Source organism: Chlamydomonas reinhardtii, chromosome 3, assembly GCF_000002595.2.
Source record: "Chlamydomonas reinhardtii strain CC-503 cw92 mt+ chromosome 3, whole genome shotgun sequence".
Classification (NCBI taxonomy): Eukaryota; Viridiplantae; Chlorophyta; class Chlorophyceae; order Chlamydomonadales; family Chlamydomonadaceae; genus Chlamydomonas; species Chlamydomonas reinhardtii.
Window position 1 is genome coordinate 4,808,415 of NC_057006.1, and position 25,971 is coordinate 4,834,385.

The window sequence follows — 25,971 nt, forward strand, 5'->3', positions numbered from 1 at the left end:
CATTTCATTAGCCTAAGAGAATCCTTTCAACTTTACATGGGGCCATGAATGCTTACAGCGGCCTGGAGCAATACCATGGACAGAGCGCAACACCTCGGATTTATGCTGCTTCATGGCTCACAATGTAGCATCATACCGTCGACAAAAACATTAACGCCGATTAGGTCGCAGTTCTAGCTCCGACACTCTTGACCTGACAGAGTCGCACACACACAGCGCAATGCCGCCACCCCCACGGCAGCCCGGGGGCGCTGGCCCCATATCCTCCGGCAAGCTGCACAAGAAGGAGCGCATTCTGCAGGTGGGGCCTAGGAGGGGGGCTGAGAGGGGGAGGGGCGGCTGCTGGCTGCTGCACTCCTACAGGCGAAGCCCCTCACCCCAAAGCTGTCTTCACCTCGCCCCCGCCACCACTACTGCGCTTCACGCACACGCACGCTGCACGCCATACAGGCCATCAACCGCATGAATGACCGGGACACCCAGAAAGCCGCAGCCGACGACCTGCTCAACATCGTCAAGGTGTGTGCGGCCGGGAATGGTGGTTGAGGGGGGAAGGATACAGACGTGGGATCGGTGGCGTCACTGGCGTGGCATGAGGACAAGTGCGGAATGGGGCCCTGCACTCTTGTTTGCCTACCTACCTGCCTGCGTGCCGTCGGCCATGATACGCGCACCTCCCACGCCCCCACCTCACACGCCTCACGCGCCACACTCCCATGCGACACCGCGCCATGCACTCACTCATGCACACGTGCACCCATGCACTTTGCTGATGTGTGCAGCACATGGACACGGAGGGCCTGCCCATCACCATCAGCTGCCTGTGCTCCACTGGACCCGAGTACAAGGTGTACGCGCGCAAGGTGCGGTGGGTAGGACATGCGGCGGTTGTGGGCGGCACACGGGGGCCAGCAGCTGGGCAGGAGGTGAGGGCCGTTGCTGCAGGGCCGGCATACATGCAGGGATTGTGGGCTGGGCGGCACAGGTTGGAACAGCGGGGGACGGAGCAGCACACACATTCCACGAGGTGCCGAGCTCGCCAACACCTCCGTGCTCACGCTTCCTTCCACACACGCGCACGCACGCGCATCAGTTCTTTTGCACACCTGCGCCAACCCTGTCCACTCCCCTCCCCCCAGGAGTGCGCCCGCGCGCTGGGCGTCATTGCCAGCCCGCTGTGCCCGCTGCGGGACACGGCGCTGCAGCAGCCGCACCTGGGCAAGGTGCTGGGGCAGCTGCGCAAGTGCCTGCAGGTGGGCGGCGGACTGGAAGCACCGGATGGGGGCTGGCGGGAAGCTGTGGGGGCAGCAGGAACGGGGCTGGCGGAGTGGCTGGTTGGCGATTGGCCTGAGTGCTGATTCATGGCTCCAGCGCCCTCTCCCTCCTCCCAATGGCTCCACCTGAACCCGCGTCTCCGCCGCCGCCGCTGCTGCTGCTCCTTCCGTGCAGGACGCGGACAGCAGTGTGCGGGAGTCCAGCACCGAGGCGCTCACTCTTGTGGCTCAGGGCCTCATGCAGCTGCAGGCCGTGATGCCGCCACAGCCGCCGCCGCCCGCCGCCGCGGGCGCGGCCGGCCCCGCCGCGGCCGCCGCCAACCCGGTGCTTCGGCTGCTGTTCGAGTGCCTGACGGAGCAGAGAAAGGAGCTGAACGCGGCGGCGTGCGCAACGCTGGGCGTGGTGGGTTGCTAGCTGGAGGGAAACGGGTGCAGCCACAGTCAAGCCAGTCTCCACAGCCATACGCTGACCCGGTGCACAGCTACCACCTTCCGACCCAAAGCTTCCCAACGGCAAGGGGCCACTTGCTCAGGCTGGAGGTCATCAACCTCTTACCAGCGCTACCGCTGCCAACTCGCCTCGTTGCCCCCACCCCGTTGCCCCCGCCAGGCCGCGCCCTACCTGGGCACTCTGGAGCCGCCTCTGGCCAGGGAGCTGCTGCGCAAGCTCAACAGCCCGGCCTTCCTGGCGGCGCCGGCGCTGCTGGCGGCGCTGGCGCGCACGGACCCTGTGTCGGGCGAGCCCACCGGCCTCATCAAGGTGCGCCGTGTGCGGGAGGGAGGGGGAAGGAGGGGGCAGGGAGGGAGGGTGCGTGGCAGCGAGAGCGGCACGTGATGAGCTGGTGACGTGAGGCTGGCGATGGGTCCGTAGCGGGCGGGAGTGACTGACCTTGCACCTTCATGACATAAGCGGGCCTAGGTGAATGCCCGAAAACGGTAACAGCCGCAATGGGTGCTGTAACTTGTTGCTATGCTATGCGTACTGTGCATGCTGTGCAGAGCGGCCCCGGCGCCTTCGTGCCGATCATATCGGCGCTGGTGGGTCAGCTGCCGCAGCCCGGCGGCGGCACGCCCGGCGGCTCGGGCGCCGCGGCCGGCACCAGCGGCAGCGGCGTGGTGGGCTGCCTGCACCGGCAGGCGGACTGGCAGACGCGGCAGGCGGCGGCGGACATGCTGCGGGCCACGGCGCTGCTGCTGGGGCCGCTGATGGAGGTGGAGGGCGTGTGGGCTCCCGGCGACCTGCGCGGCGTCACCACCCGCGCCGTGCGGGGGCTGGAGTCCTGCAAGTTCGACAAGGTGCGTGGGGGGGTGGGCGTGTGTCGGTGTGTTGGTGGGTGGGTGTGTTGCTGTGTTGGTGTGTGCGGTGCCGCGATCGATGGAGAGAATGGGTGGAGCTGGCGTGGTTTCGCGTGGTGGCAACGGCCGCTGAGGTGGGAAGGCGCCTTGCGGTATGGGCACGTGGTACGCCGGGTGGGAGGATGCCAAGGTAGAACACGCGCGGGCGTTGAGGCAGGCATTCGGCCATGCATGCCGGCATGTTGGTCGTGCAGGCAAACTTGGTTGAGTGCCGTATCCCGGTCCGCCTCCACGGGTGTGTGTGCAGGTGCGCGAGGTGCGCGACGTGGCCCGGGCGGCGCTGGCGGTGCTGGAGGACCTACAGGCCTATGGCAGCGCCGGCGGCAGCGCGGCGGGCTGGCCGCCGCACATCGCCGACAAGCTACGGGCGCGGGGTGAGCCGGCTTAAGCTCTTGTACAAGAGGCGCAGGGGATGTCAGCAGCTCGGATCATCAGGGGCTGGGCTGGGCTGGGGGCTGAAGGTCACGTGTGCCTCTTTTGGTGTGGCCGGTGCCGCACCCGCAGGTGCGCCGGTGCCTTCGGTCCCGGCCGCTGAGCCGGATCCGGTGGCCGCCGCCCCGCCGCCGCCGCCCCCGGTACCCGGCCGCAAGTCACCCCTGCGCCGCTCCTCCCCCAGCCCGGGCCGCCGGCGACCGGTGTCAGCAAATGTGAGTGTGGGCGCAGAGGTCGGGCCACAACCCGGCCTCACTCACCTCCCACGCTGCTATCGGGACCACCTCTTAAGCCCGCCACCACCACCACCACCACCACCACCACCACCACCTGCACCTCACCACCACCTGCACCTGCACCTCACCACCACCACCACCACCATCACCCCCTGCACCTCCACCTCACCGGTCGCAGGTGCGCGCCTCGCCGCCGCGCCTGTCGCCCGAGCGCCGCTCCTCGCCCGTGTTCGCGCGCGCCGGCTCGCTGTCGGAGCGCTTCCAGGCCGCGCACCAGGACGGCGACCTGGTGCGCGACCCACTGCGCCGCGAGTACAGCGACGGCTGGGAGGCGGCGGAGGCGGCGGCGGCAGCGGCTGGCGGCGGCGCGGGCGGCGCGGAGGGCGGCGCGGCGGCTGCGGGCAGTCGGGCGCTGTCGCGGCAGGGATCCAAGGCCGGCAGCACCAGCAGCCGTGCGCCGGGGCCCGTTGAGCCGCAGGTGCGCGCGCCCGGTGTGCATGGTTGTCCCTTAGCCCAGGGGTGTGTGTGTGTGGTCGTGGGGCTGTATTGAGCATGTGTGTGTATGGCTGCGGACTGAGGCGACCGCCCGGTACCTCGCTGAAGAGGGCCACCTGCCATGTCGCCTGCAAACAAGGCTGGGTCCAGACCGGGGGCCAGAGCGGTCCAGCTTTCACATGCGCACCTGCCCTTGCCTCACTTTGACGGGCACGGGGGCGCCTTCACGCCGCAGGTGTCCATCCGCTCCCGCGACGGCGGCAGGCCGGAGGACCCCAACGCAACCATGCGCGGCCTGGCGGGACTGGGCCTGGGTGGGGACGGCGGCCAGCAGCAGCACCCGGACCCAGGGCAGCAGGAGGAGGAGGACGTGCTTTTGGCGTCAGGCGGCCCCCCCACCTTTGCACGCCAGCTGTCCGGCAACAGCAGCCGCGCGCCGCTGCCGCCGCGCCGGGGCCATGACGGCGGCCAGCCGCCGCTGCCGGCATGGGTGACGGCGGCTGACACGCCGCCGCAGGCGGCGCAGCAGCAGGCCCCGGCCTACCAGCCCTCCCCAGCAGTGTTCGGCGGCGGCGGCGGCGGTGCGGGTGCTGGCGCAGGCGCCGCGGGTGGTGGCGAGTATGTTGACCCTGTGGCAGCGATGCCGCCGCCGCTCATCCCCGGCGCCGTGCCCTCCGCCGCCACGCCGCCCAGCCCCGTGCCCGGCTGGCCGCCGCACCTGCCGCCGCCCGGCGCGCTGCTCCCCGCACCCGCCAACCTCTTCCCCGGCGCCACGGCGCCTGGCTCGCCGCTGCCGCCCCCCTCGGCGCTGGGGCCCACTGTGACGGTGTCCAGCGAGGAGTGGCTGGGGCAGCAGGCGCGGCTGCGCGAGCTGGAGGGGCAGACGCGGGCGCTGCTGGGCGCCTTCAACGCCATGAGCGAGCAGAGCGGCCGGGCCATCACCGGGCTGCAGGTGCGGGGGGCGGGGCGGCGCCGGACACAACCTGTGAACGTGGGCGTGTGAGCGTGTGGGCATGGGCGTAAGGGTGTGGGTGTGGCGTAAGGGTGTGGGCGTGTGTGTGGGTGTGGGTGTGCCCGGACAAGGGCGGGGTGGTTTGCGCGCACGGCGCACCCCACTGCCACAGCCGCTTGCCTCCTCCGAACACCCGCCGTACACTGCCTGTGGGTGCGCCGTACATGTCCATCCGGTTGTGCCGTACAGGCGCGGGTGCGCATCCTGGAGGCGGCGCTGGAGGCGGCGCAGAGCCAGCTCACCGGCGGCGCCCCCGCCTCCGGCTCCTACGCGCTGCCGCCGCCCATGGCGCTGCCGCCGCCGCCGCCCTCGCCGCCGCCGCACCTCCCGCACCCACTGGCTGGCGGCGCCTCCGCCGCCTCGCTCGGCGGCCTGCCGCCGCTGCCGCCGCTGCTGACGGTGCAGGACAGCGACGTGTGGCTGGGCACGGGGCCGGGCGGGGCGGCGGCGGGCCGCGGCGGCGGCGGCGGCGTGCTGCGCTCCAGTTCGCCCATGCACGCGAGCAGCGGCGTGGGCGGCGGCAGCGTGGCGGCAGGGCGGCTGGCGGCGTACGCATACGAGAACGGCGGCGTGGTCAGCCCGCGTGTGTCGCTGCAGCTGCCGGCGTCCGTGCAGGCCAGCCAGGTGCGTGGGCGGGTGGGGATGACTTGCCGTAGGGTACGAACCCGAAGCGAGACGCACCCAGGGTAGGGTTTGGCGGAGCGGACGGCCAGGGGCAAGCAGTGGCGTTGCGGCAGCGAGATGCCGATAGCCCCGAGGTGCCCCGGTTTCCACGCGAGCTCAGCCCTCGCCCTGCCCTTCCCCGCCTCCGCTCGCCGCTGCAGGACCTGGCCCTGGGCTCGCTGGCGGGCGCCGGCTCGGGCCCCGGCTCCGGCCTGGCAACGCCCACCGCTGGCGGCGCCGGTGCCGGTGCCGGTGTGGACCTGCGCTCCGCCTACCGCGAGGTGCTGGCGGGGGGGCGGCCCGGCGACATGCCGCTCATGCGGCTGATGCAGCGCAGCGGCCCGGTGTGGAACGAGCTGGGCCACGAGCTAGGCTGCCAGCTGCTGGTCAGCTTCATCAGCAGCCTGCAGGCCACACGGCCGGTGAGCAGTGGGGCCGGGGGCCGGGAGGGAGGGCTTGTAGATACCAGCCCAAACTAAACCGGACCCAATGCAGAGGAGTGTCTTCACCGTTCCCAGTCAGCAACGGACGGGTGCCCACTACCGTATGGGTATCTCTGCCCCCACTCATCCTGCGACCCGCTCACCCCACACCCGCTCCCCCAGGACGGCCCCATGCTGAGCCGCATCCTGCCCTGGCTGTGGCGCCTGGCGGACGACGACAACACGCGCTTCGAGGCGCCGCTGCCGCTGAGGGCGCAGCTGCTGGCGGCGCTGAGGGCCGCACACGGCGCCGCCAGCGACCCCGCGGTGGGTGCGGCGTGAGGGCATGTGCAGCCCCCCCGCCCCTGGGAGGGTGTGAGCATGTGGGCGTGTGGGCATGTGCAATGGTTTGCCAGGGCCCATCGACGTGTGTTAGGGGGTAAAGAGCAGAGTAGAAGACACGCATGACTGTGTGTACGAGACGCTATGCGATCCTGACATGTATATGTGTGTGTGAGGCGGCAAGCCACCCTGTCGGATTACAACCGTGATGCTCAAATAGCGGCGACGCACGCCCTGACCTGGCGGTTTGTTTTGTGGCACCCTGCAGCTGTACGAGAAGATGGCGCTGCTGCTGAGCACCCTGCAGACCCACTGGTCGCAGCCCGACTCCCCCACAGCCGCCAGCCGAGCAGCCGCAGCCGCGGCCGCGCAGGCCGCACCCGAGGGCTACGCCGCAGCATACGCGGCCGCGGCAGCCGCGGCGGGGTCGGCAGCCGGCAGTGGCGGCGGCGGCGGCGGCGGGCTAGACGACGGCGGCCATTCCACCATGTCCATCACCCCCGCACTCGACGTGCAGGCCTCCCCACCACGGCCATATCTCCAGGCCGAGCCGTCCACGGCACGCTCTGTGGCGGGCTCGGTCGCGGGGTCCGTGGCGGCGGCGGGCGAGCGGCCCCTCGAGCGGGCGGGCTCCGCGGCCGGCTCTGTGGCCTCGGCCGCCGCCCGACAGGTGCCGCCCCTGCCCACGGCGGCACTGCAGAGCCCGCCGCCGCTGGGGTCACTGCCTCCCTCGGCCCGGTCATCCGTGGCGGGCTCGGGGCGGGCGTCAGTGCTGGGCTCAGCCAGAGGGCCGGGCGACGCCGGAACCACGCCGCCGGCTACGCCGCCGCCGCTGCCCGGCGGCAGTAGCAGCCCCGCCCCCGGTTCCGCGCGCGCCTCGGTGGCGGGCTCGGTGCGGGCGTCGGCGGCGGGGTCTGGTGCCGGCGGCGGCGACTACACGCCCGGCGCTGACGGCGGCGGCGACGGCGGCGGTGCGGGGGGGCCGCCGCGACCTGGCTCCCGCGGGGGTCTGCTGGGGGCTGTGCCCAGCATCAACACGCTGCAGCACGACTTCGCGGCGCTGCAGCGGGACTTTGCGGCCATGAGCCCGGCCAAGAGCCGCACGCCGCCGCCGCCGTCCATGTGAGGGCTGCTGGGCTGCTTGGAGTGGCCGGGATCCCAACTCTGTTATTAAGCCTGATGATAACAGAGCTTATTAACGGTTAGCTATATGCACAGACATGACGGATCGCAGCCGTAAGAAGTTGAGCTTCTGCCAATGCGCCCTCAAAGCCCTCGACTTTGACCCTCCCCGGCCCATTTCCGCGATCACCTGGCGCTTAGTTGACGGGAACGACAAGGTCATGGACGGGCGGCGCGAGGAGGGCGCCTGGCAGTGGGAAGAGCGCAGGCGGTGAGCGGCCGGGACCCGCGCGTGATCAAGTCCCTGCGCGTGCCATTCGGCCTGGAGTGATCTGGGTGGTGTGCATCACCGCCACAGCCGCCCACAAGCTTCCTTCTGTGCGTGTAACAGTGCGAGGCGCGTGGCGCGAGAGTCGCTGATGTTGTATGCATAGGGCTGGAGGAGGTTGGGATGGCGGAGGCGGCTGGGAGTGGGTATGGGAAGCAGGGGATGGGTGGCAGGTTTGGACGGTGCAGGCGTACGGAGTGTGGGACAGATAGACTCCCGTGTGTCGAGTGCGCATAGGATCGGAGTCGTTTGCACTGCGACAAATCTGTAATTCACTATCTGGCCGTGCGGACTCGAGGAGCCCTGCATCACAGCGCGCAGAACTGCGCTCGGACTGGCCAATGCATGCACCGGCGGCCGGCCCCACGGGGTTCAGATCCATGTGACGCCAGGTGACGCCGAGCTTACCTACGCATTTCACACAGCTCCGGGGCATGTTAGGCTGCTTTGCTTTTGAGTACTCCTGTCAAATATACCGGAAGCAGAATGCAGAGCGCGTCTTGACAACCCGCGCAACGTTGACAGCATGGATGCCAGCTCAAGTTTGCCGAGCCCTGCTCAGCTCGAGAATGGGCTAACGCAGGATCTTCTTACGCTTTTAGATGAGCAAGCCGGGGACGCAAACGACTTAGACCTCCTGCGAAGTGATTTGTTCTCAGGCGTGCTGTTCGGTGAGGGCGGCCAGTTGTTGCAAAGCGTTCCGTCTGTTAACAATGGTAACAGCCTAGCAGCTGCTGCCACCACGTCGACCGACTGCACCGACAGCGCGGGGCAGCCTTCCTCCAGGCCAGCGGGGTCAAAGCGGGCTGCCCCCAGCAAGCGGGAGAGCAAGCACCGGATCCGCGACAATGAGAAGGTGTGCCCTGGGAGACTTGAATCCGCCGTTGTGTTGGGTCGCAGGGGTAATGGCCCTGACGGCAGGTGCACCAGGGCTTTGGCCGCTACCGTAGCCGACCTTAGTTCCTGTCCCGGCGGCCCTCACCGGGCACGACACTCCACACATGAATGCTTCGCGGTGTGTCTGCTCACCCCCATTCCTGAACAACGGATACTTGACGCAGCTGCGGGAGCTGGAGGCCCTGGCGGCGGCCAAGCTGGAGCAGTTCCTCACACTGACGCGGCGGAACGCGGACCTCAAGCTACGAAACACGGTGAGCCCCGAGGCATGAGTGCGGGACGGTGGGCGGCAGCTTGGTGGTGACAAGGGTAACGGGAAGTTGGGAGGGGGTGTGGTGGTGATGGTGATCGCGCCCGCAAGCCCAGGGGAGATGGGGCCAGCTGGCTGGCCAACGGGTATGGGGAACGCAATGGTAGAGATATGTGGGCATGTGCTGGGTATTGCGGAGCGGACGCGTGTGACATGTTCATAGTAGCGGTCACTCCTGACCCCATAACTGCCGTCTCCTCGCCAGCACCGGCGCCGTCTCAGGCTTCGTGAGCTCACACGAACCAACCACCTTACACCTAGCACATAAGAATGCTGTGTCGCGCCTAACACAAAGCTTGCTGTAGCTCTCATGACCATAAGCTGCTGTTCTCATTGCCCTTATCGACCAGGTGCTGTCGGAGGCGCTGCTCATTCGCGACGTGCAGCTGTCCACCAGCGCCGGCCGGCCGCTGTCAACGGGGCCGCTGCCGCCCGAGCTGCAGGGCGCCACCAGCATGGCCGCCGTGGTGCGCATAGCCGGCAGCATGAAGATCGTGTGCCTGCAGGAGCCGGCGCAGGACGTGGAGACGTGAGTGGACACACGGGCTCGGGGGCTCTGCGCCGAGGGGGTTTTATATCTTCCTGCCACGCAGGCGTGCGAGTCGCATTGCACGGCGCGCGTTATCCTCGCCTCCCGTGCTTCAACCTTGCCCGGCTGCCGACTGCGCCGCTCTCACTCGCTCACCCTTTCTTTCTTTCTTTCACTCAACAGCATACGCGCCATGGGCCGTCAGCAGCTGCTGGACCAGCACCGGGCCTTCCTGGCGGAGCTGTCGGCGCCGCTGCTGGCGTTCGAGGACAACCCGGCGGACGAGGCGGCGGCTGAGGCCATTCGCGCGGTGCTGGCGCGGCTGAGCGCGCTGTACCGCACCGCCTCGGTGCTGTCGCCGGAGACCGTTGCCGTGATGCTGCAGGTGCGGGGGCGGGGGCGGGGGCGGGGGTGCTTGTGTTGGTACTTAATCTGGTGAGGAGCTGAGAGTTCCGGGGGGCCAAGCGGCCCGGGATGTGGGCTGCGGCTGCAGCCTTGCGGCGGATTGGCGCTGCGCTGTTGACTGCGCCTGCCGTGTTGTACCCGTCACGGCTGCTGCCCCCTCCCCCCCTCCCCCGTACCCCTCCCCTGGCTACGCCTTCACTCACTGAATCATGAATGTAATCCCCCCCTGCCTGCCGCGCTCACCCCAGACCCACATGGAGACGCGCGAGGTGGTGTCGGCGCCGGCGGGGCACTGGACGGCCGTGCTGCAGAAGCTGGACCTGTCGCCTCAGCAGGTGGCGGAGCTGGGCGCCATGTGGGGGCTGTTCCGCGGCCTGATGGACAAGATCACGCAGGAGCGCCGCGACCTCAACGCCCGCCTGTCGCAGGGCCTGGCGCAGCAGGAGCAGAAGGAGGCGCAGCGCGCCGCCGCCAACGCGGCAGCCAGCGCAGCAGCCGCAGCCAGCGGCAGCGGCGGCGCCGCCGCTGCTGACGGCGGGCCGTTCCGGCGCCAGTCGTCGAGCAGTGGCGTCGGCGGCGGCGGCGGCGGCGCGGTGCTGCACCACCAACTGGAGGTGCCGCCGGAGGCCGAGGTGCTGCCCGCGCTGAGCCGCAACCTGCGCAAGGAGAGCGCCGCGCACCTGCTGCTGCGCGGCTTCATGTTCGGCCGACTGCTGAGCATCCTGCAGGCGGCGCGCGTGATGGTGCACTCCTACCCCTGGTTCCCCAACGCCACGGCGCTCACAGCAGCGGCGGCGGGTGCCGAGTGAGCCGGGCGGGGGGGGGGGGCTGCCGGCGTGTGCATGGCGCGTGGGTATTCTTTATCGTATGGTGTCGTAATGGGGTTGCGTGGGCTTGCGTGGGCTTGCGTGGGATTGCGTGGGCTTGGTTGAGGTGAGGAGAAGTAGTGCTGAGACGGCGTGTTATTGTTTTTGTGGATGTTGATTTTTGTGGTGCGGCGCGGGTGGCGATGTCGGCGGCCCTGTGCGTGTGAAGACTGTCACTTGCATTGAGCGTTTTACGTTGCTCGAATGCGCGTGTCCTCGATATGTGAAACCCACCAAGCCGGAACTCCCAATCTGTGTGCCGTGAGTGCCGGGCCTTGTATCGTATGACGGGAGAGGGTTCTGTCTACCGGTATGAGCACGGGTGATGTGATGTGGGATTGTGAAATGAATGAATGATTGATTGAACGCTGCTGAAAGTGCGACACGCCTGGAGCCGCGTAGCGCCTGATGCCCGTGGTTGCAGACACGCGTGCAATGGCGCTGCACTACGGGGGGCTGCAACGAATAACGATGTATGGGTCGCAGCGCACGGCCCCACACGCCAAATGCGTACCGTATCAGGCCAAGGCACTGGTTCCTATATCGCAGGCAGACTGCAGATGTGCGTTGCTGGAGGGGCGGACAGCGGCCGAAGTCCTGGTGGCATGAGCTGAGAGGAAGTGAGGAAGGCTGCCCTGGAATGGTTCGCACACACGCTGCATGGTCATGTAAATGGGCTGACACATGCACACATGCGCTCGCGTCGTCAGGGCCTTTGAATGCCGTGTGCGCTGCGCTTATGTGCGTTTTAAGGTCTTCCGGCGATCCGCGACTCCATGCGCAGATCTCTGTCCATCTGTGCCGTGGCGGCCGTCACGTCGTGCCTCACGCCCGCATTCAATTGATTCCTCCTGACCCCAGGGCGCAACGGCGGTGCAGCTCGGAGCCCCGGACAGTGCGTGGGTGCACTCAGGCACCTGTGTATCTCATATGCTCAGTTTTCTCACCGACCTCAGATCGACCTCAAACCCAAGCTTTTAAGACTTCACCCTACCGTACGTGCTGCTCTGTCTATTCTGTAGACAGCGTGCTAGCCTGGAGCTCGCGACGGCGTCTTGCATTCGCATTCACTAGCAAGCACTTCGCTAGCGTTCTCTGCCCTGCCTATCTACCCTATCCCCTTCCAGCCCAGGCCTCCACGGCTCCCACTACCCCCCGTCACAGCCCAAAAATCACCAGCGCGGCAGCGCCACCTACCCCGCCCCACCCCAGCGTCACCCGCTCGCCGCCCCGCTCAGTCCCCATCAGTACCGCAGCCCGTTCCGCGCGCGCACCGCGCTGAACGAGTGCTGCCACTCGTACGCGCCGTACGCCCACGCGAAGCCGTTGCTGAGCAGGTGGATCAACTGCCAGTGCAGCCCGTCGCCGTACAGCGGCCACAGCAGCGCCGCCGCGGCGTAGTGCGGCGGCGGGTCGGCGGCGGCGCGGTGCCAGGGCTCCAGGTTGAGGCGCGGCGGCAGGCGGCGCAGCAGCAGCAGGCGGCGGGCGGCGGGCACGGCGAGGCAGTAGTGGCCCAGCAGCCAGGCGCCGCCCAGCACCAGCGAGCGGCGAGTGCCCAGCCAGGCCGACACCCTGCGGCAGGACATACGGCGATGGCGGCGGCGGCGGCAGGCCCGGGGGAGTGTGTGTGTGTGTGTGGGGGGGGGGGTTGTAAACACCAGCCCAACCTAACCCGAATAGCTGGGGGACCCGTTCACGTGGAGGACAGAGTGGTTAAGTCACAAGCATGAAGTGGCGACGTCCGGGGGGTAGGAGCGAGGCGGCGGGGGGTAAGGAGGAGTGAGGCGATATGGAATGGGGGAGGGGAGCCACGGGGCGCGCGTGTAGCTGCCACGGGGCCCCCCTGCTGGTGCGCAGTGCGCCTGCTGCTGGTGCGTGCACCCTACCCCCATCAACATCTACCAGCACCCACTACCACCACGCTGCTGGCTCGCTCCGTCCTTCAGCGCCGCCCTCACACGCCCTGACGCCCACACGCCCTCAAGGCAACACGCCCTCGCACTCCCGGACGCCATCGCGGCCTCCTCACCTGAACGCCGCCGCCAGTATGGCTGTGTGCAGCAGCACGTGCACCGCCGTGAACACCACATAGTTCAACACCACCTGCAGAGCCACACCGCCCTCACCACCGCCGCCGCCGCCGCGGCCCTCGCCACCGCCGCCGCTGCCTCCCAGCAGCGCCGCGAACAGCGACAGCAGCCAGCCCCAGGCCGCCGCGGCTGCGCCGCTGCTACTGCCGCCGGCGGCACTGAAGCCGCCCGCTGCTACAGCCGCGGTGCCGAACCAGCTGCTACTGCCGCTGCTGCTGCCGGCAGTGCAGGCGCCCACGGCGCTGCAGAAGAGCGCCAGGGCCGAGGCCAGAGCCACGCCAGCTGTGCCCTCCGCCACCAGCTCTATGGGGGACGGGAGGGAGGGGGCGGGGGAGCGGCGTAATCACATAGTGGGGTCGAGGGGGGGAGGCGGGGGCGGGGGGGGGGAGGGGTTCAGCGAGGAAATGCAGGTGCTGTGCGACCAGGGGATCGGCGAGGTAATTTGTGTTGGCGCAATATAAGTATGTATGCGTGAAAAAGATAACCCTAATTGCTACACGTATTAGGCAAACACCGCGAGGCTGATAGAAAGTGGTGTCTGTCGCGGGTTGACTGAAACTTCACTGCGCTTAATTGGGCAGGAAACACCAAAATTCACATTCTATACTAAGCCAGCCTTTGCAATACATGACGCGGCAGTAGTTCCAGCAGTGACGCAAGGAGCGCAGGCATCCCAACCCTCTCAACCTGCCAACCCCGCCCCTCCACGTATTCCATCTCTGCCCGCTCACCTCGCGCCACATAGGCGTCGTGCTGTGTGATGGTGAGCCGCCGCACCAGCCGCCGCTTCTCACACAGCGACCGCAGCGACGCCTCCGCCTGTGTGTGCGTGTGTGTTTGGGCGGGGGGGGGATGGGATGGGGTGGGGGTGGTGGCAGTACTTACACCCCGGCAGCAGATACAGGGCTGGGATGGGGTGACCCCCACCTGCTGGCAGTTCACCTCGGCCTGAGCACGAGCTGACACATTACGCACCTCGTCTGGATGGGCTGACGACTCTTGCCAGTCCCGTTGGAATGGACACGAGTACCGTTATCGGACTGTCTTTGTCACCAAGCCCAAGCACAGCGGGTCCACGCAGCCCCCACCCGCCCCTTCCCCCACCCCACCTGCATTGCCAGGTCCGGCCGCGCCGCCAGCAGCAGCTGGTAGGCCGCCCGCAGCCGCCGACACGCCATGGCGCCGCTGGCTGCAGCCCGAAGGCCCTCCGCGCTGCTACAGCCGCTCCCGCCCGTAATGCTACTGCCGCCCAGCACGCCTTCACCAGCGCCTCCGCCGCCACCGCGGCGGCGCCCCTGGCGGCGGGCTGCTGCTACAGCCGCCGGCAGCCGCACCGGGCTGCTCGGCCCGGGGCTGGCAATCAGCGCGAAGCTCCAGCCCGGGCTCGCCGGCGGCTGTAGCAGCGAAGTGGCGGCGGCGCTACTGCCGCCGCCGTGCCTGCCCAGAGGTCCGCCGCCGCCACCGCCGCCGTATCCCGCCGCTGCCGGCGACGACTTGCGCAGCGCTGCCAGCGCCTCTTGAAAGGCGACGGAGGGCGACCCAGATGCGCCGCCGCCGCCACCGCCGCCGGGTGTGACGCAAGCTAGCATGATGAGCAGTAGCAGGTCGTTGGGCAGGTCCAGCAGCGGGCACGGCAGCGGCGGCTCTACAGGGGCGGCGGCGGCAGCGGCGGTGCCGGGCGCGGCGGCGGCGAGGGAGGCGGCGCCGCTGGCGAGCAGGGCCATGGCGGCGGCTGAGGCGCCGAAGGCGCCGTCCGTCCAGCTGCGCCGCAGAGGCCGCTGCTGCTGTTGCGGCTGCTGCTGTTGTGGTTGGTGCTGTTGTGGTTGGTGCTGTTGGGGGTCTGAGGGAAGCAGCAGGGGCAGCGGAGCGTGCGCCGTCGCTGGCGCCAGGGGCGGCCGCGGTGGCAGCGGAGCAAGTGTTGTTGCCGCGGCGTTGCCGGCAGACGGGAAGACTGAGGAGTGGTGGTGGGCGAGCGGCATGTTCGTTCGGTGGCGCCTGAGGCAGCCGGCGGCAGCGGCGTCACTGCTGCCAGCGCCACCCGCCGGCAGCCCGCCGCTGCCGTCGCTGCTGTCACCTTCGCGGGTGCCCTGCAGCAGGGGGTCCCCGGGCCCCTGTTCCACTGCTACTGCCGCGCCCGCCGCGTAGTTGCTGCCGCTGCCGCTGCCGCTGCCGGGATCCTCAGCGGCGTCCATCAGCATGACAGGCGGCACCACCGATAACGGCTGCCCCAATGGCCGCTGCTGCTCCGGCTCCGGCTCCGGCTCTAGCGGCGGCGCCGCCGCCGGCCTGAGCCACCACCGCCACGCCTGCGGCGCCGTGCTACGGCCGGCGGTAGCACTACCACGGCTGTTGCTACTGCCGCTGCCGCTACTGCCTGCTGCTGCGGCGCCGCCGCTGCTACTGCCATACACCTCGTCCACCAGACTGGTGAAGACGTCGAGCTGGTCCCGGGAGATGCTGCTACCGCCGCCCGGCGGGTTGTAGTTACTCATCCTTCCCGAGAAGGAGGATGCCTTTGCTCGATGCTTCAGACGAGCGAGGGAAGGATGCTCCTTCCCTCGCAAGAAGGAGCTAGGCGCCTTTAATGGGAAGCGGGGCCGAAGTGGCTGCAAGTCTTCCTGCTCGTGCTGCTGCAGCTGGGCTATATCGAGGTTGCTGCTGGTGCTATGCGCTGGTAAGCAGGTCTGGGATAGCTCGTAGCAAGTTCGCGTAAGCTTCTCGATTCTGCGCTAGAGTTTGACAGACGCGTGTCAGCTGCTGAAGGAACGTCGAAATGGCTTGCAGCACAAAGCTGTCCAGAGCGCCTGGATGGCCTTTTGCCTGGCGAGCGAAAACATGGCCAGTCCGAGGCGATGCTATCTGTGAGCTTCGCTCTGCATGGCACCCTGCCGAAATCTCCCGCCTTTTCCGCCTCTTCCGCTTCTGACCCACTTTCTGCAGCCTGACATTACGAACCTATTTTCCACCCTAACAACACCTTACTTCCAGCAGCGCCATGAGTTTCCTGGACCTGCCGCACCACGCCGCGCACGGCCACTCCGACTTCCTCACCTACCGCCTGCTGCAGCCGCTGCCGCACCACAGCTCGTCGCTAGGCCACCACCAACATCAACATAATCAGCAGCGGCAGCCGGTGTCGGTGTGTCTGGCATGCCTGTTGGACAGCCTGGCGGACGAGGCCGAGCTGCCCTCGCGCAAGGCGTTCGTCCTCAGGTACGTGCGTAGGGAACCTGGTCAAGAGAACATAGGAGCGCAAAGAGGCCGCCGGCAATGCCCTTGGGTCCTGACTTGGATCCGGTCGTGCACTTTTGCATGGTGCAGGTCTACCCCGCAACATTAAGGTGTCATTCGCTGCTGCTATCTATCGATCTCGCCCGCTTGGCTTACTTGGTGTTGCCGCCGCGTATGACGCACACAGGCACGTTTGTGAGATGCTGTCGGCGGGGCGCGGCACCAGCAGCGCACATGGCGGCGGTGGCGGCGGCAGCGCGGCCGACCCAGCGGCGGCGGCGGCGGCGCAGCGGCTGGCGCGAGACGTAGCGCTGCGTCATGCGTCGCTGCTGGTGCCGGCGCTGGTGGCGCTGCTAGCGCAGGCGGCGGCGGCAGGCGGCGGCGGTGCTGGTGGTGGCTGTGATGCTGGAGGTGGTGGCGATGGCGGCGGGGCTCTGCTCGCGGCGGGGTTGTGTGAGCTGTGTCTAGCGCTGTGCCGCGCCGCGTGCGCCGCAGCCGCGGCGGCGGCGGCGGCGGCTGGAGAGGAGTCATGGGTGGGGCTGGGCGGCGGCGGCAGCGGTGGCGGCGAGGGAGCTGCTGCAGGCTTCTTGGCGGAAATGTTTATGAGCAGGTGGGCTTGATGTATGTGTGTGTGTGTGCGTGTAAGTTTATGTGGTTAGGTGTGTGACCAGGCAGTTTCACGTGTTGGTGGGGTGCACACTGCTGGCCAGTGATGGCACTCCTTCCCGTATCACGTAGGTAGGCCGGGTGCGCACATGTCAACGGCGCAACCCACCCCTCATCTGCTCGTCATATCCTTGCGCCCCATCCACACGCCCTGCCCGCCAGGTGTATCGCAGCCGTACAAGACTTTGTGGCAGCCGCGCAGCAGGAGCAGCAACAACAGCAGCAACAACCGCACGGCTACTACCATCCCGGGGGCGAACCCGAGCCCACAACGGCAGCGGCGGCGGCGGCGCCGCCGCCTCCCCTACAGCTGTTGCAGCTGCTGCTGGCTCTGACAGCTCCGGATGTTGGCGTCAGCGGCGCCGCCACGGCACTGCTCGTACGCAGCATGCTAGCGGGCGCGCCGCCGCCGCCGCCGCCGCCGCCGCCAGAGTCTGCACCGTACACGGTGGCGGCGGCGGCGGCGGCTTCGCCGTCGGCTCTTCTGCAGAGCCTGGCGGCGGCACTTGACCTTGGCACGGACCCGCGAGTGCTCTGTCTGGCGCTGCGGCTGCTGCTTTTGGCGGTGGACCCCGTGGCAGTGGCGCTGTCGCAGCATGGCGGCGGCGGCGGCGGCAGTTACGGCGGTTACGGTGGCTATGGTGGCGGCGGTTTTGGCGGTAGTGGTGGTGGGCCACTGGCGCCTGCTGAGGAGGCGGCGGAGGCGGCAGCGGGTGCGCTGGTGGCGGCGGCAGGCCAGGCGCTGTTTGAGCGTTGCCTCACGTGCGGGGTGATGTCTGCGGCGGCGGGTGGCGGGGTGGGAGCGGGAGGGCGGGGAGGCGGAGGTGGTGGTGAGCCGGTGGCGGCAGCGGCGGCGGCGGAGGCACGTGGCTTGTGCCTGCAGCTGCTGACGGTCCTCGCGGAACGAGGTGAGCCATTTGCGATGCAGCAGCCACCAGCTACACCGTATGAACCCCCGAACTTGTGCCGCACCTGGCGTGCCTGTGAAGTACACACGCCCCAGCCCTTCTGCCTCATGCGCCCCCCGCATGATAGCATAGGCCACGCTCTCCTCCTCACGACTTTGAGTTGGGTTTGGTTTAGTCTGAGCTGGTATCTACAACCCCCGCCCCTCCGTGCCGCAGGCTGCCTGCTGGACCAGACGCACGGCGGCGCGGGCCTGGACCTGGCCGCCAGCCGCCGCCTCACCGCCCACCTGGCAACAGCACTCAAGCCCTGCCTACTGGCAGCCAACAGCAGCAGCAGCAAGCAACGCAGCAGCCGCAGCAGCCGCGGGCGGCGGTGGCGCCGCCGGCGGCGCTGCTGGGGTGCTGCTACTGCCGGCGTCCGCCTGCCGGCTGCTGGCGGCTGTAGCAGGCCGCAGCCACCCGCGGCTGGTGCAGCAGCTGATCGCGGCGGACCTGCCCGAATACCTGTTCGAGGCGCTGAGGAGCGCGCAATCGGCTGTAGCAGCCGCGGCGGCGGCGGCAGCAGGCGGCAGTAGCAGCAGTAGCAGCGGCAGCGCGCTGGCGGCGGCTGACGCGGCCGCGTGGCAGACGGTGCGGATGGCGGTGGCGGCGCTGCGGGCGATGGCGCTGGAGGGTGAGGCAGTGCGAGGGGGGCGGCGGACGGTCAGTGTGACACTTACAGTGTCACAGTGTGGAACGGTACTTAGGCTACGGTACTGACATGAGGCTTGCGTCATGGGCTGATGCTTGCGCTGCTGCAATCCACACCGACCGCATGGTATGCTTCCCACGCGCTCTGTTCCTGCCACTGCTACTGCCAGGCCCGCACCTGCACCCCCACATGGCCTTTGGTGTGGAGGCGCTGGCGGAGCTGACAGCAGCTGCAGCTGCCGCCGCCGACCACGCCCTGGCCGCCGACCTGACGGCCCTGCTACAGCTGGCTGTAGCAGGCAGCGGGGACGGCAGTAGCGGCAGCAGCGGCGGCGGCGGCGGCGGGGGCACCTCCGGGGCTCAGCAGCAACAGCCGGCGCTGCGGATGCCGCTGGCGGATGTGTTGCGCGTCATCGCGGCGGTGAGGGCCTGCTGCTGCTGCTGCTGCTGCTGGGGGCTTGTGTGGGGTGCGTGCGACCGGATGGATGCGTGCCGCAAGAGTGAAGCAGCAGCAATGACCTGCTGAAGCCGTGCCTCCGCATGCCGCTGCTACGCCCTGTCCTAGACCTGCTGCACCCCCCCCCTTACCCCACACCCGCTGCTGCAGGTCGAGCCGCTCTTCCCCCGCCCCTCCGGCTGCTGGGAAACACCGGGAGGAGGAGGCAGTGGCGAGGCGGCGGTGCGGCTCTCCGAATCCCACGCCGCCGCCTGCGCCGCCGCCTGCAGCCTGCTGACCACCCTCTGCACCGGCGGCAGTAGCAGTGGCAGTAGCGGCACCGGCGTTGACGGCGGCAGTAGCGGCAGTAGCCTGGTCTGGCAGCACGGCGCGGCGCTGCATGGGCCGCTGCTGGGCGCGGTGTGCTCGGCGCTGAGGGGCCTGTCCGTCACCGACACCAGCAGTCTCATGACGTTCAGCATTGGGGTAGGCAGCGCGGGTGGTGGCGGCGGCTGGGGCGGCGGCGGCGGCAGTAGCAGTAGCGATGGTGGGTACCTGGGCGGGGCCTGCGCGCTGCTGGTGGCGGCGGCGGAGGCGCTTCTGCCCACCGCACCGCCGGCCGCTGACGCCGACGACCCGGCGGCGGCGGTGAGTGGTGGGCGGCAGCCGGTGCGGGCGCCGCTGGGTCCCATGCGGCTGGCGGGTCGGCTGCTGACAGCGTGGGAGCAGTGGCTGCTGCCGGCGTTTGAAAGGTGGGCGAGGGTGTGCGTGGCGAGGGGATGCGTGGCGAGAGACGGCCGCGTAGTTGCGACCGGCGATGGGCAGCCAGAGCCGGGAAGATGTGCCGATGTCGCGTCAGGGGCAGGGGCAGGGGCAGTGGCAGGGGTGTGAGGGGCAGGGGTGTGAGGGGCAGGTGCCTCATGTGTGCAGGGGCTCCACAGTAGTGCAGTGCGTCCTCACCATGTCGCGGGTGTGCCGGGCTGCGCCGCTCACGCAGGTGGCTGTCGGCCGCGGGCGGCCTCGCCGGCGCCCTCAGCAGCAGCAGCGCCGCAGAGGCCGCCGCCGCCCCGCTGCTGCCGGCCCTGACGCTGGTGGCGGGTGTGCTTCGAGCCGCCAACACGCCCCTCAGCGCGGCCCTGGCCGCCGTCGCCTCCCCAGCCCCTGCCTCGGCGGCGGCGGCGTCAGAGCTGCTGCATGGTACTGCCGCCCTGGCGCTGCGGCTGCTGCAGCGCGGCTGGACTCAGTTCGTGTTTGAGCTGCTGGCGGCGGCGGCCGCCGCCGCTGCAGCCGCTGATGCCGCGGGGGCGGCGGTGGCAGACGAGGAGAGGGCGTGGGCGGCGGCTGGGGTGGCTGCGGGTGGCGGTGGCAGAGGCGCGTTTGGCGTGGTGCGCGGCGAGGCGGCGGCGTCGGCGGCGGCAGCGGCGGCGTTGGCGGCGGAGTCGTGGCGGCTGCTGATGCAAGTGGTGGCGGCGCTGGAGGCGGCTACGGCGGCGGGGCTAGAGGTGGATGGGGGAGGAGGCGATGATGCAGGCGGCGGGGGAGGGGGCCTTGCCGGCGCGCTGAGTAACGCGCTGCTGGTGTGCCCGCTGCCGCCGCCGAGTCCGGAGGGCTCAGCCGCCGACACGGCGGGCTGGGCGGCGCTGCTGCGGGGCTTTGCTGGCGTGACACAGGTGCTGGAGTTCATGGCGGCAGGTGTGTGTGTGTGTGTTAAAGAGCACAAGGAAAACGTTGCGCAAAGACAGTGTATGCGATGCAGCAAAGCGACGGTTTACGGATGTTACCTGAAGTTACCTCGCATACCTGCTGCGGTGAGCCGCCGGTGTGTGTGTGTGTGTGTGTATATGTGTATGCGTGCGTGCGTGCGTGCAACAGGGGTGTGAGCAGCGTGGCGAGCCTGCGCATTGCGGCATGGGGGAATGTGTGGTTTGGACGCGGATGCGAAGTGCGAGGTGAGTTTGATGATCACACACGCAGCCGTATGCCTACATGCCCACATGTTTGCAGGCGGCGCGCAGCAGGTGGCGGCGAGTGGAGACGCCGCCGGCGCGGCGGCTGCGGGCGCGGCACTGGCTGCCTGCCTGCGGCTCCTGCGACTGGCCCTGGCAGCCGGTGACGTGGGCTGGGCTGTAGCTGCTGCTGCAGCGGCAGCTGCACCCGCAGCTACAGCCGCACCCGATGGCGGCTGGATGCCGCCCAGTGGTCTGGAGTGGCTACTGGCGGCGGCGGCGCAGCTGCTGTGTGAGCCGCTCGTGCAGAGGTGGGCGTTGCGGTGCGGTGTGCGGATGCCTGGGTGCGCGCATCTGGGTCTGTGTGTGTGTATGTGTGTGTGTGTGTGTGTGTGTGTGTGTGTGTGTGTGTGTGTGTGCGTGCGGGCAGCAGGGGTGACGTGACTTGACTGACATGTTGAGCTGCGTGCCTGCTGACTGATTGGCTCCTCCGTGCCGTCGCCCAACCCTCCTTCACTTCTTTACTAATCATGAATGCAATTGCCCGCTTGGCCCCGCTCCACGGCTGCAGCATGTGGGGGGCCGCCTGGTGGCAGGCACTGCACCTGTACCGAGAGGTGGGAGCGGCGGCGGTTACAGGTTGGGGGTTGGGGGGGGGGGCGCGGGGCGGGGAGGCCTGGCACCTATCTACCGCCGTCCCCGTGTGCCGTCCCCCTTCCAGCACTGGTGATGTTTGTGTGTAATGCATTTTTAGTCTTACCGTACTCACGCGATTGAGTCACGCGAGAGCCTTGATGCTGTGACTGTAAGTGTACGCTGGTGTCTGGCTGTGTGTGTGTGTATATATATATATATGTGTGTATATGTGTGTGTGTGTGTGTGTGTGTGTGTCCGCGCAGGCCGAGTCGCAGTTGTCCTCCGAGCTGGGTCCCCTGCAACTGCCGCCGCCGCTGCTGCCCGCGCTGGAGCAGGCGCTGCTGGGCTCCGACGCAGCCGCCGGGGGCGGGCGCGGGCTCTCGGGGGGTGGCGACCTTGGTTACGGCGACGGCGGCTTGCAGCAGCAGCAGCAGCAGCAGCAGCAGCAGCAGCAGCAGCAGCAGCGCGACATGTTGGCAGACGTGGGGTCGCTGCTGTCTGCCTGGGTGCTGCAGCACGCGGACCAGCTGCCCGGGTAAGGGGGCGGGCGAGGCGGCTGCAGACGTGGCTGCTGATGAGTGGTTTGACAAGGCATGGCGGGGTGGGTTGGAGAATGGTGGCCTTGAGGGCTACGTCGCTGGACGCGCTGCACACCCGGCCGCCCGCGAACACGCTCGCCCGCGGATACCTTTACACATGCATCATGTTTGCAGTGCATGTGAGGCACGTGCATGCTCCGTTCCCTGAGGGCTTACTTCCATGTGTGCTTATTCTCGCCGCCTGCGGGCGCTGATGCCGCAGTGTGGTGGCGGCCTTGCTGCCCGTCTGGCTGATGCTGGGCACAGCCGAGTCGACGCAGGCTGCTACAGCCCCCGCCCTGCTGCTGCTACTGCCGCCCGCGCCGGTGCAGGCTACTGCCGCGCACCTGGGCTCATCCACAGCGGCTGCGGTGGGCGCGTCCGTTGCCGTGCGACTGCTACAGCGCTGTGTGGAGGGCGGTGGCGGCGGAGCAGCCGCTACAGCTACAGCTGCAGCAGCAGGCGGTTCGCAGCAGCAGCAGGAGCAGGTGCGGCTGCTACAGCTTCTGTGCCTGCTGCTGCGACAACGTGCGGACCTGGGGCCTTCGCTGCTACAGCTGGCGGACGGGCCGGCAGACGGCCGCGGGTGCCTGCTACTGGGCATCACTCGGCGGCTCCTACTCGACTTCACCACACCCGCCGGCGAGGTCTTGCGGGCTGCTGGCGGCGGCAGCGGTAGCAGCGGTGGCGGGGCCGCGAGCAGCTGCACCACTGCTGCCGCCGCCGCCGCCGCCGCCGCGTGTGTGTGGTGGGTGCTGCAGCTGCACATGCAGCTGCTCATGTCGGCGCCGGCGGCGCCGGCGGCTGCGGAGGCCCAAGAGCAGGACGGGCAGGACCAGTGGCAGCAGCAGCAGCAGCAGCGGGAGGGTGCTGCTGGCACATACCCGGCCGCGGCGCCAGCGGGGTACGCCGAGCCCAGTGGGCACTGCTACAGCCAAGACTCCCGCGGCGCCTGGAGCGAGCAGCAGCAACAGCAACAACAGCAGCAAACACAGCGCCTGCAGCAAGGCCAGGAGGCTCTGGCAGAGGTGTGCCAGCAGCTGTCCCGCTGCTGCAGTCGCCTGCTGCAGCAGGTGGCAGCTGCAACGGGGGCGGCGGGGGCGGGTCTGGGTGGACGGCCGGGGGCTGCGGCGGCGGACGGGGTGGTGGGCAAGCGGCTGGCGGCGGCGTGCTTCGAGGCCGCAGCGCTGGCAGTGGCCTTGGTGCGTGTGCGTGTACGCGCGTGCATGTGTGTGTGTGTGTGTGTGTGTGTGTGTGTGTGTGTGTGTGTGTGTGTGTGTGTGTGTGTGTGTGTGTGTGTGTGTGTGTGTGTGTGTGTGTGTGTCCTCACCGCGACAGAGCCAACCTACCTCGAGGTGTGACCTGCTGCTGGTGTCCTGGCAATGCTGTTGGAAACTGGCTGCATGGCTATGCTATTGACGCCGCGTTGCCATTCTCGTCTTTCTAACACACTGGCATGCACGCGCACAGGATCTGACGGCGGCCGTCTCCGGCCGGGGCTGGGGCGCGGTGCCGGGCGCCGCCGCGCTGGTGGGCAATGCGGCGGTGCAGGCGGCGGCGCGGGAGGCCGTGGCGGAGGCGGCCGAGCTCGTGGCCAGCGGTGGTCCGCTGGTAGGTGCACGGTGGGGCTCTGTGGCTGCACATGAAACGTGTGGCATGTAGGCGGCATGCTTGTGGCCGCTTGTGGCCGCTGTGACTGGACAGCGGTGGTATGCCATTGGATGTATCCCGCGTAGCAATCCCTGCACATGCACACCACGACATACGCACAGGACACCTGCTCGGCCTCGGCGTGCGCCGCCGCGCTGCTCCTGCTCTGCACCAGTGCCCTCCACCGCTGTGCCAGCGGACAGGCAGCGCCCGGCGGAGGCGGCGACGGCAATGACTGGGCGGCGGCCGGGACAGAGCTGCTCGACGACTGCTTGTTGCTGAGCTGTAGCAGCAGCCGCCGGGCGGCCGCCGCACCCGCCCTGCGCGCCCTGTCGCTGCACTGCGTGTGGCTGCAACTGGTACAGCTGCCGCAGGCGGTGGCGATGGCGGGCGGCGAGGTGGCGGCGGCGGGCGTGCGGCAGCACCCCACTCCGCAGCTGGGGGTGGAGGCGGCGGATGGGGACGTCATGAGTCCTGGAGAGCGGCGGGAGCTGCTGGCGTGGACACTGTGCAACGCCGCCTGCGACCCGCTGGCCGCGATCAGGTGTGTGCATGAGTGCGGCGTCGAAACGGAAGCGGGTGCAGCGGCCTGGCCTGGCAGCTACCCGCCATACCAGCAGGCTGCGGGGGGCTTCGGTGCTTAGGGAGCGTGTGCTGTGATGTGCGGGGTGGGAGTGGATGGGACGTCAAAAGGGTTAAAACCAGCCGTCACTGACACAGATACTGCACAACTATAACGGCACTGTGAAACACACACACACACACACACGCACACACTGTCTTTGCGCTATGTCATTCTTGTGCTCTTTAACACACGCACACACACACACACACACACACACACACACACACACACACACACACACACACACACACGCACAGGGGCCCCGCGCTGCTGGGACTGAGTCTGCTGGTCTCTCACCCGGCGGCCCAGGCAGCGGCCGGCCCTGCACGTGCCGGCACCACCGCACCCGCGTCAGCGGCTGCTCACATGTCTGCGCCGCCGCCCTCACTGCCCGCGTCACTGCCCTGGCTGCGGCTGGTGTTGCGCTCAGTGCTGGAGCGGCTGTGCGGCTCGGCAGCGGCGGCGGCAGCAGGAGTGGGGTCTCGTGGAGGCGGCGGCGCAGCCGGCTGCGGCGGCGACGGTGGCTTTGCGGGGCTTTCTGGTGGCGAGCAAGGGACGTCGCCGCAGCAGCAGGTGCTGCTGGCGTCCCTGACGGCGCTGCCCGACATGCTGTTCCTGAGGTGCCTGTTGGAGCAGGCGGCAGCGGCAGCGGCGGCGGCCGGATCGGCAGCCGGAGCCAGAGGCGCAGCGGCTCCGGGCCGGGGGGCTGGGCGTGAGGGTGCGAAACGCGGCGGCGCAGCTGCTGGCGGCAGTAGCAACGGCAGCAGTAGCACCACCGGAGGCGACGGCAGTACCATTAATGCCGGTTGGGTGGTTGAGGACGCGTTCGGTGATATCCGCACCGCAGCTGTCGACAACCTACTACTGCCGGCGCTCCTGCTACAGCCGCTGCACGCGGCCTGGCCCCCGGACTCGGGCGGGGCTGCATCAGCAGGGGCTTTCGGCACCCCGGCGCAGGCGCTGCTACAGCCGCTGGCGAACGCAGCGCTGGCGGCGCTGGTGCGTGCCGGGCTGCTGTCGCCGCCGCTGCTGAGCCGCCTGCGTGGCGTCGTGTCCGGCCGCTACTGGCGGGCCCAGCAGCAACAGCAACAGCAGCAGCAGCAACATCAGCAACAGCACCAACATGGCGACATCGATGCCGAGCTGGCGTGGCAGCTGCTGCTGCAGTGGGCGGCCCACACGGAGGCTTCCATGGCCGCCCTGGACCCAGCCGCCAGCACCACAGCCGCCGCCGCTGCGGCGGCAGCGGCGGCCGGAGCGTGTGACGTAGGAGACGTGACCATGTATGGCGCGGGCGAGGGCTGTGTGGGCATGGGTGCTGTGGTGGTGGAGGCGGCGGCCGGGGCGCTGCTGTCGCCTGTGAGCTCGGCAGCGTTCCAGTCGCATGCGGTGCCGGTGCTGCTGCTGGCGGTGGCGCGGCGCGCCTGGGAAGGGGGGCTGTTGGGGGCAGGGCAGCAGGGCTGGGGCGGGCCGGGGCCGCTGCAAGGCTGGCTGTCGGTGGGGCGAGGGGCGGCGGGCGCTGCAGGTGGAGGTGGGGATGGTGCCAGCTGGGGCGGCATGTCGGGTGTGGGCGATGAAGAGCTTCTGCGGCTGTTGGACAACCAGTTGCGGGGCGCGCGCGAGCGACCACTTCCGCAGCGGTGATTGATGCGGGTTAAGCATGCGGGGTCATTCTGGGGCAGGTTGACGGGTGAATGGATGATACAGTAGGAAGTTTCGTCAACCATGGGCAGGCTGTTGGCGGGTTGAGCCACTTGATGGCATCATACCGGTCCTGTAAGCATAAGAGCACCGGCAGGCTCGTAGCGTGCCACAGGCCCACAGCT

At 68.8% G+C, this 25,971-nt stretch overlaps 4 protein-coding genes across 4 annotated transcripts; 3 read left to right on the top strand and 1 right to left on the bottom strand.

Moving 5' to 3' along the window:
• Positions 1 to 20: 20 nt before the first annotated feature.
• CHLRE_03g178700v5 (uncharacterized protein) lies at positions 21 to 7,965 on the top strand. The gene is made up of 15 exons (XM_043061005.1): positions 21 to 301; positions 451 to 519; positions 783 to 863; positions 1,140 to 1,253; positions 1,450 to 1,677; positions 1,885 to 2,034; positions 2,274 to 2,570; positions 2,878 to 3,004; positions 3,135 to 3,277; positions 3,477 to 3,776; positions 4,029 to 4,745; positions 4,995 to 5,429; positions 5,630 to 5,890; positions 6,074 to 6,217; positions 6,501 to 7,965. The coding sequence occupies exons 1-15, from the start codon at positions 221 to 223 to the stop codon at positions 7,356 to 7,358; spliced, it is 4,005 nt and encodes a 1,334-aa protein (XP_042926134.1). The 5' UTR covers positions 21 to 220; the 3' UTR covers positions 7,359 to 7,965.
• Positions 7,966 to 8,120: 155 nt separating this feature from the next.
• On the top strand, positions 8,121 to 11,452 carry CHLRE_03g178750v5 (uncharacterized protein). The gene is made up of 5 exons (XM_043061006.1): positions 8,121 to 8,538; positions 8,744 to 8,833; positions 9,240 to 9,418; positions 9,602 to 9,803; positions 10,072 to 11,452. Exons 1-5 carry the CDS (start codon positions 8,209 to 8,211, stop codon positions 10,630 to 10,632), a joined length of 1,362 nt encoding a protein of 453 aa, XP_042926135.1. The 5' UTR covers positions 8,121 to 8,208; the 3' UTR covers positions 10,633 to 11,452.
• A 162-nt stretch (positions 11,453 to 11,614) lies between these two features.
• CHLRE_03g178850v5 (uncharacterized protein) lies at positions 11,615 to 15,590 on the bottom strand. The gene is made up of 5 exons (XM_043061007.1): positions 14,854 to 15,590; positions 13,889 to 14,619; positions 13,511 to 13,598; positions 12,719 to 13,082; positions 11,615 to 12,261 (listed from the first exon to the last, which is right to left on the bottom strand). The coding sequence occupies exons 1-5, from the start codon at positions 15,269 to 15,271 to the stop codon at positions 11,934 to 11,936; spliced, it is 1,929 nt and encodes a 642-aa protein (XP_042926136.1). The 5' UTR covers positions 15,272 to 15,590; the 3' UTR covers positions 11,615 to 11,933.
• Positions 15,591 to 15,690: 100 nt separating this feature from the next.
• CHLRE_03g178900v5 (uncharacterized protein) lies at positions 15,691 to 25,937 on the top strand. The gene is made up of 15 exons (XM_043061008.1): positions 15,691 to 15,992; positions 16,198 to 16,620; positions 16,839 to 17,584; positions 17,801 to 17,929; positions 18,033 to 18,257; positions 18,445 to 18,695; positions 18,882 to 19,462; positions 19,708 to 20,402; positions 20,715 to 20,967; positions 21,228 to 21,273; positions 21,556 to 21,827; positions 22,094 to 23,072; positions 23,341 to 23,481; positions 23,643 to 24,064; positions 24,403 to 25,937. Exons 1-15 carry the CDS (start codon positions 15,775 to 15,777, stop codon positions 25,787 to 25,789), a joined length of 6,768 nt encoding a protein of 2,255 aa, XP_042926137.1. The 5' UTR covers positions 15,691 to 15,774; the 3' UTR covers positions 25,790 to 25,937.
• Positions 25,938 to 25,971: the final 34 nt, after the last annotated feature.

Bases quoted from the DNA above. Each gene is read 5' to 3' on its own strand.
- CHLRE_03g178850v5 (XM_043061007.1), bottom strand. From the start codon at position 15,271: ATGAGTAACTACAACCCGCCGGGCGGCGGTAGCAGCATCTCCCGGGAC. The intron at 13,083-13,510 runs GTGAGCGGGCAG...CGTCCCCCATAG, and splicing joins CGACGCCTATGTGGCGCGAG to AGCTGGTGGCGGAGGGCACA. The intron at 12,262-12,718 runs GTGAGGAGGCCG...GTCCTGCCGCAG, and splicing joins ATACTGGCGGCGGCGTTCAG to GGTGTCGGCCTGGCTGGGCA.
- CHLRE_03g178700v5 (XM_043061005.1), top strand. From the start codon at position 221: ATGCCGCCACCCCCACGGCAGCCCGGGGGCGCTGGCCCCATATCCTCC. The intron at 302-450 runs GTGGGGCCTAGG...CACGCCATACAG, and splicing joins AGAAGGAGCGCATTCTGCAG to GCCATCAACCGCATGAATGA. The intron at 5,891-6,073 runs GTGAGCAGTGGG...CCGCTCCCCCAG, and splicing joins GCCTGCAGGCCACACGGCCG to GACGGCCCCATGCTGAGCCG.
- CHLRE_03g178900v5 (XM_043061008.1), top strand. From the start codon at position 15,775: ATGAGTTTCCTGGACCTGCCGCACCACGCCGCGCACGGCCACTCCGAC. The intron at 16,621-16,838 runs GTGGGCTTGATG...CCTGCCCGCCAG, and splicing joins GCGGAAATGTTTATGAGCAG to GTGTATCGCAGCCGTACAAG. The intron at 17,930-18,032 runs GCAGCAGCCGCA...CGGCTGTAGCAG, and splicing joins CAGCAGCAGCAGCAAGCAAC to GCCGCAGCCACCCGCGGCTG.
- CHLRE_03g178750v5 (XM_043061006.1), top strand. From the start codon at position 8,209: ATGGATGCCAGCTCAAGTTTGCCGAGCCCTGCTCAGCTCGAGAATGGG. The intron at 9,419-9,601 runs GTGAGTGGACAC...TTCACTCAACAG, and splicing joins CCGGCGCAGGACGTGGAGAC to CATACGCGCCATGGGCCGTC. The intron at 9,804-10,071 runs GTGCGGGGGCGG...CGCTCACCCCAG, and splicing joins CCGTTGCCGTGATGCTGCAG to ACCCACATGGAGACGCGCGA.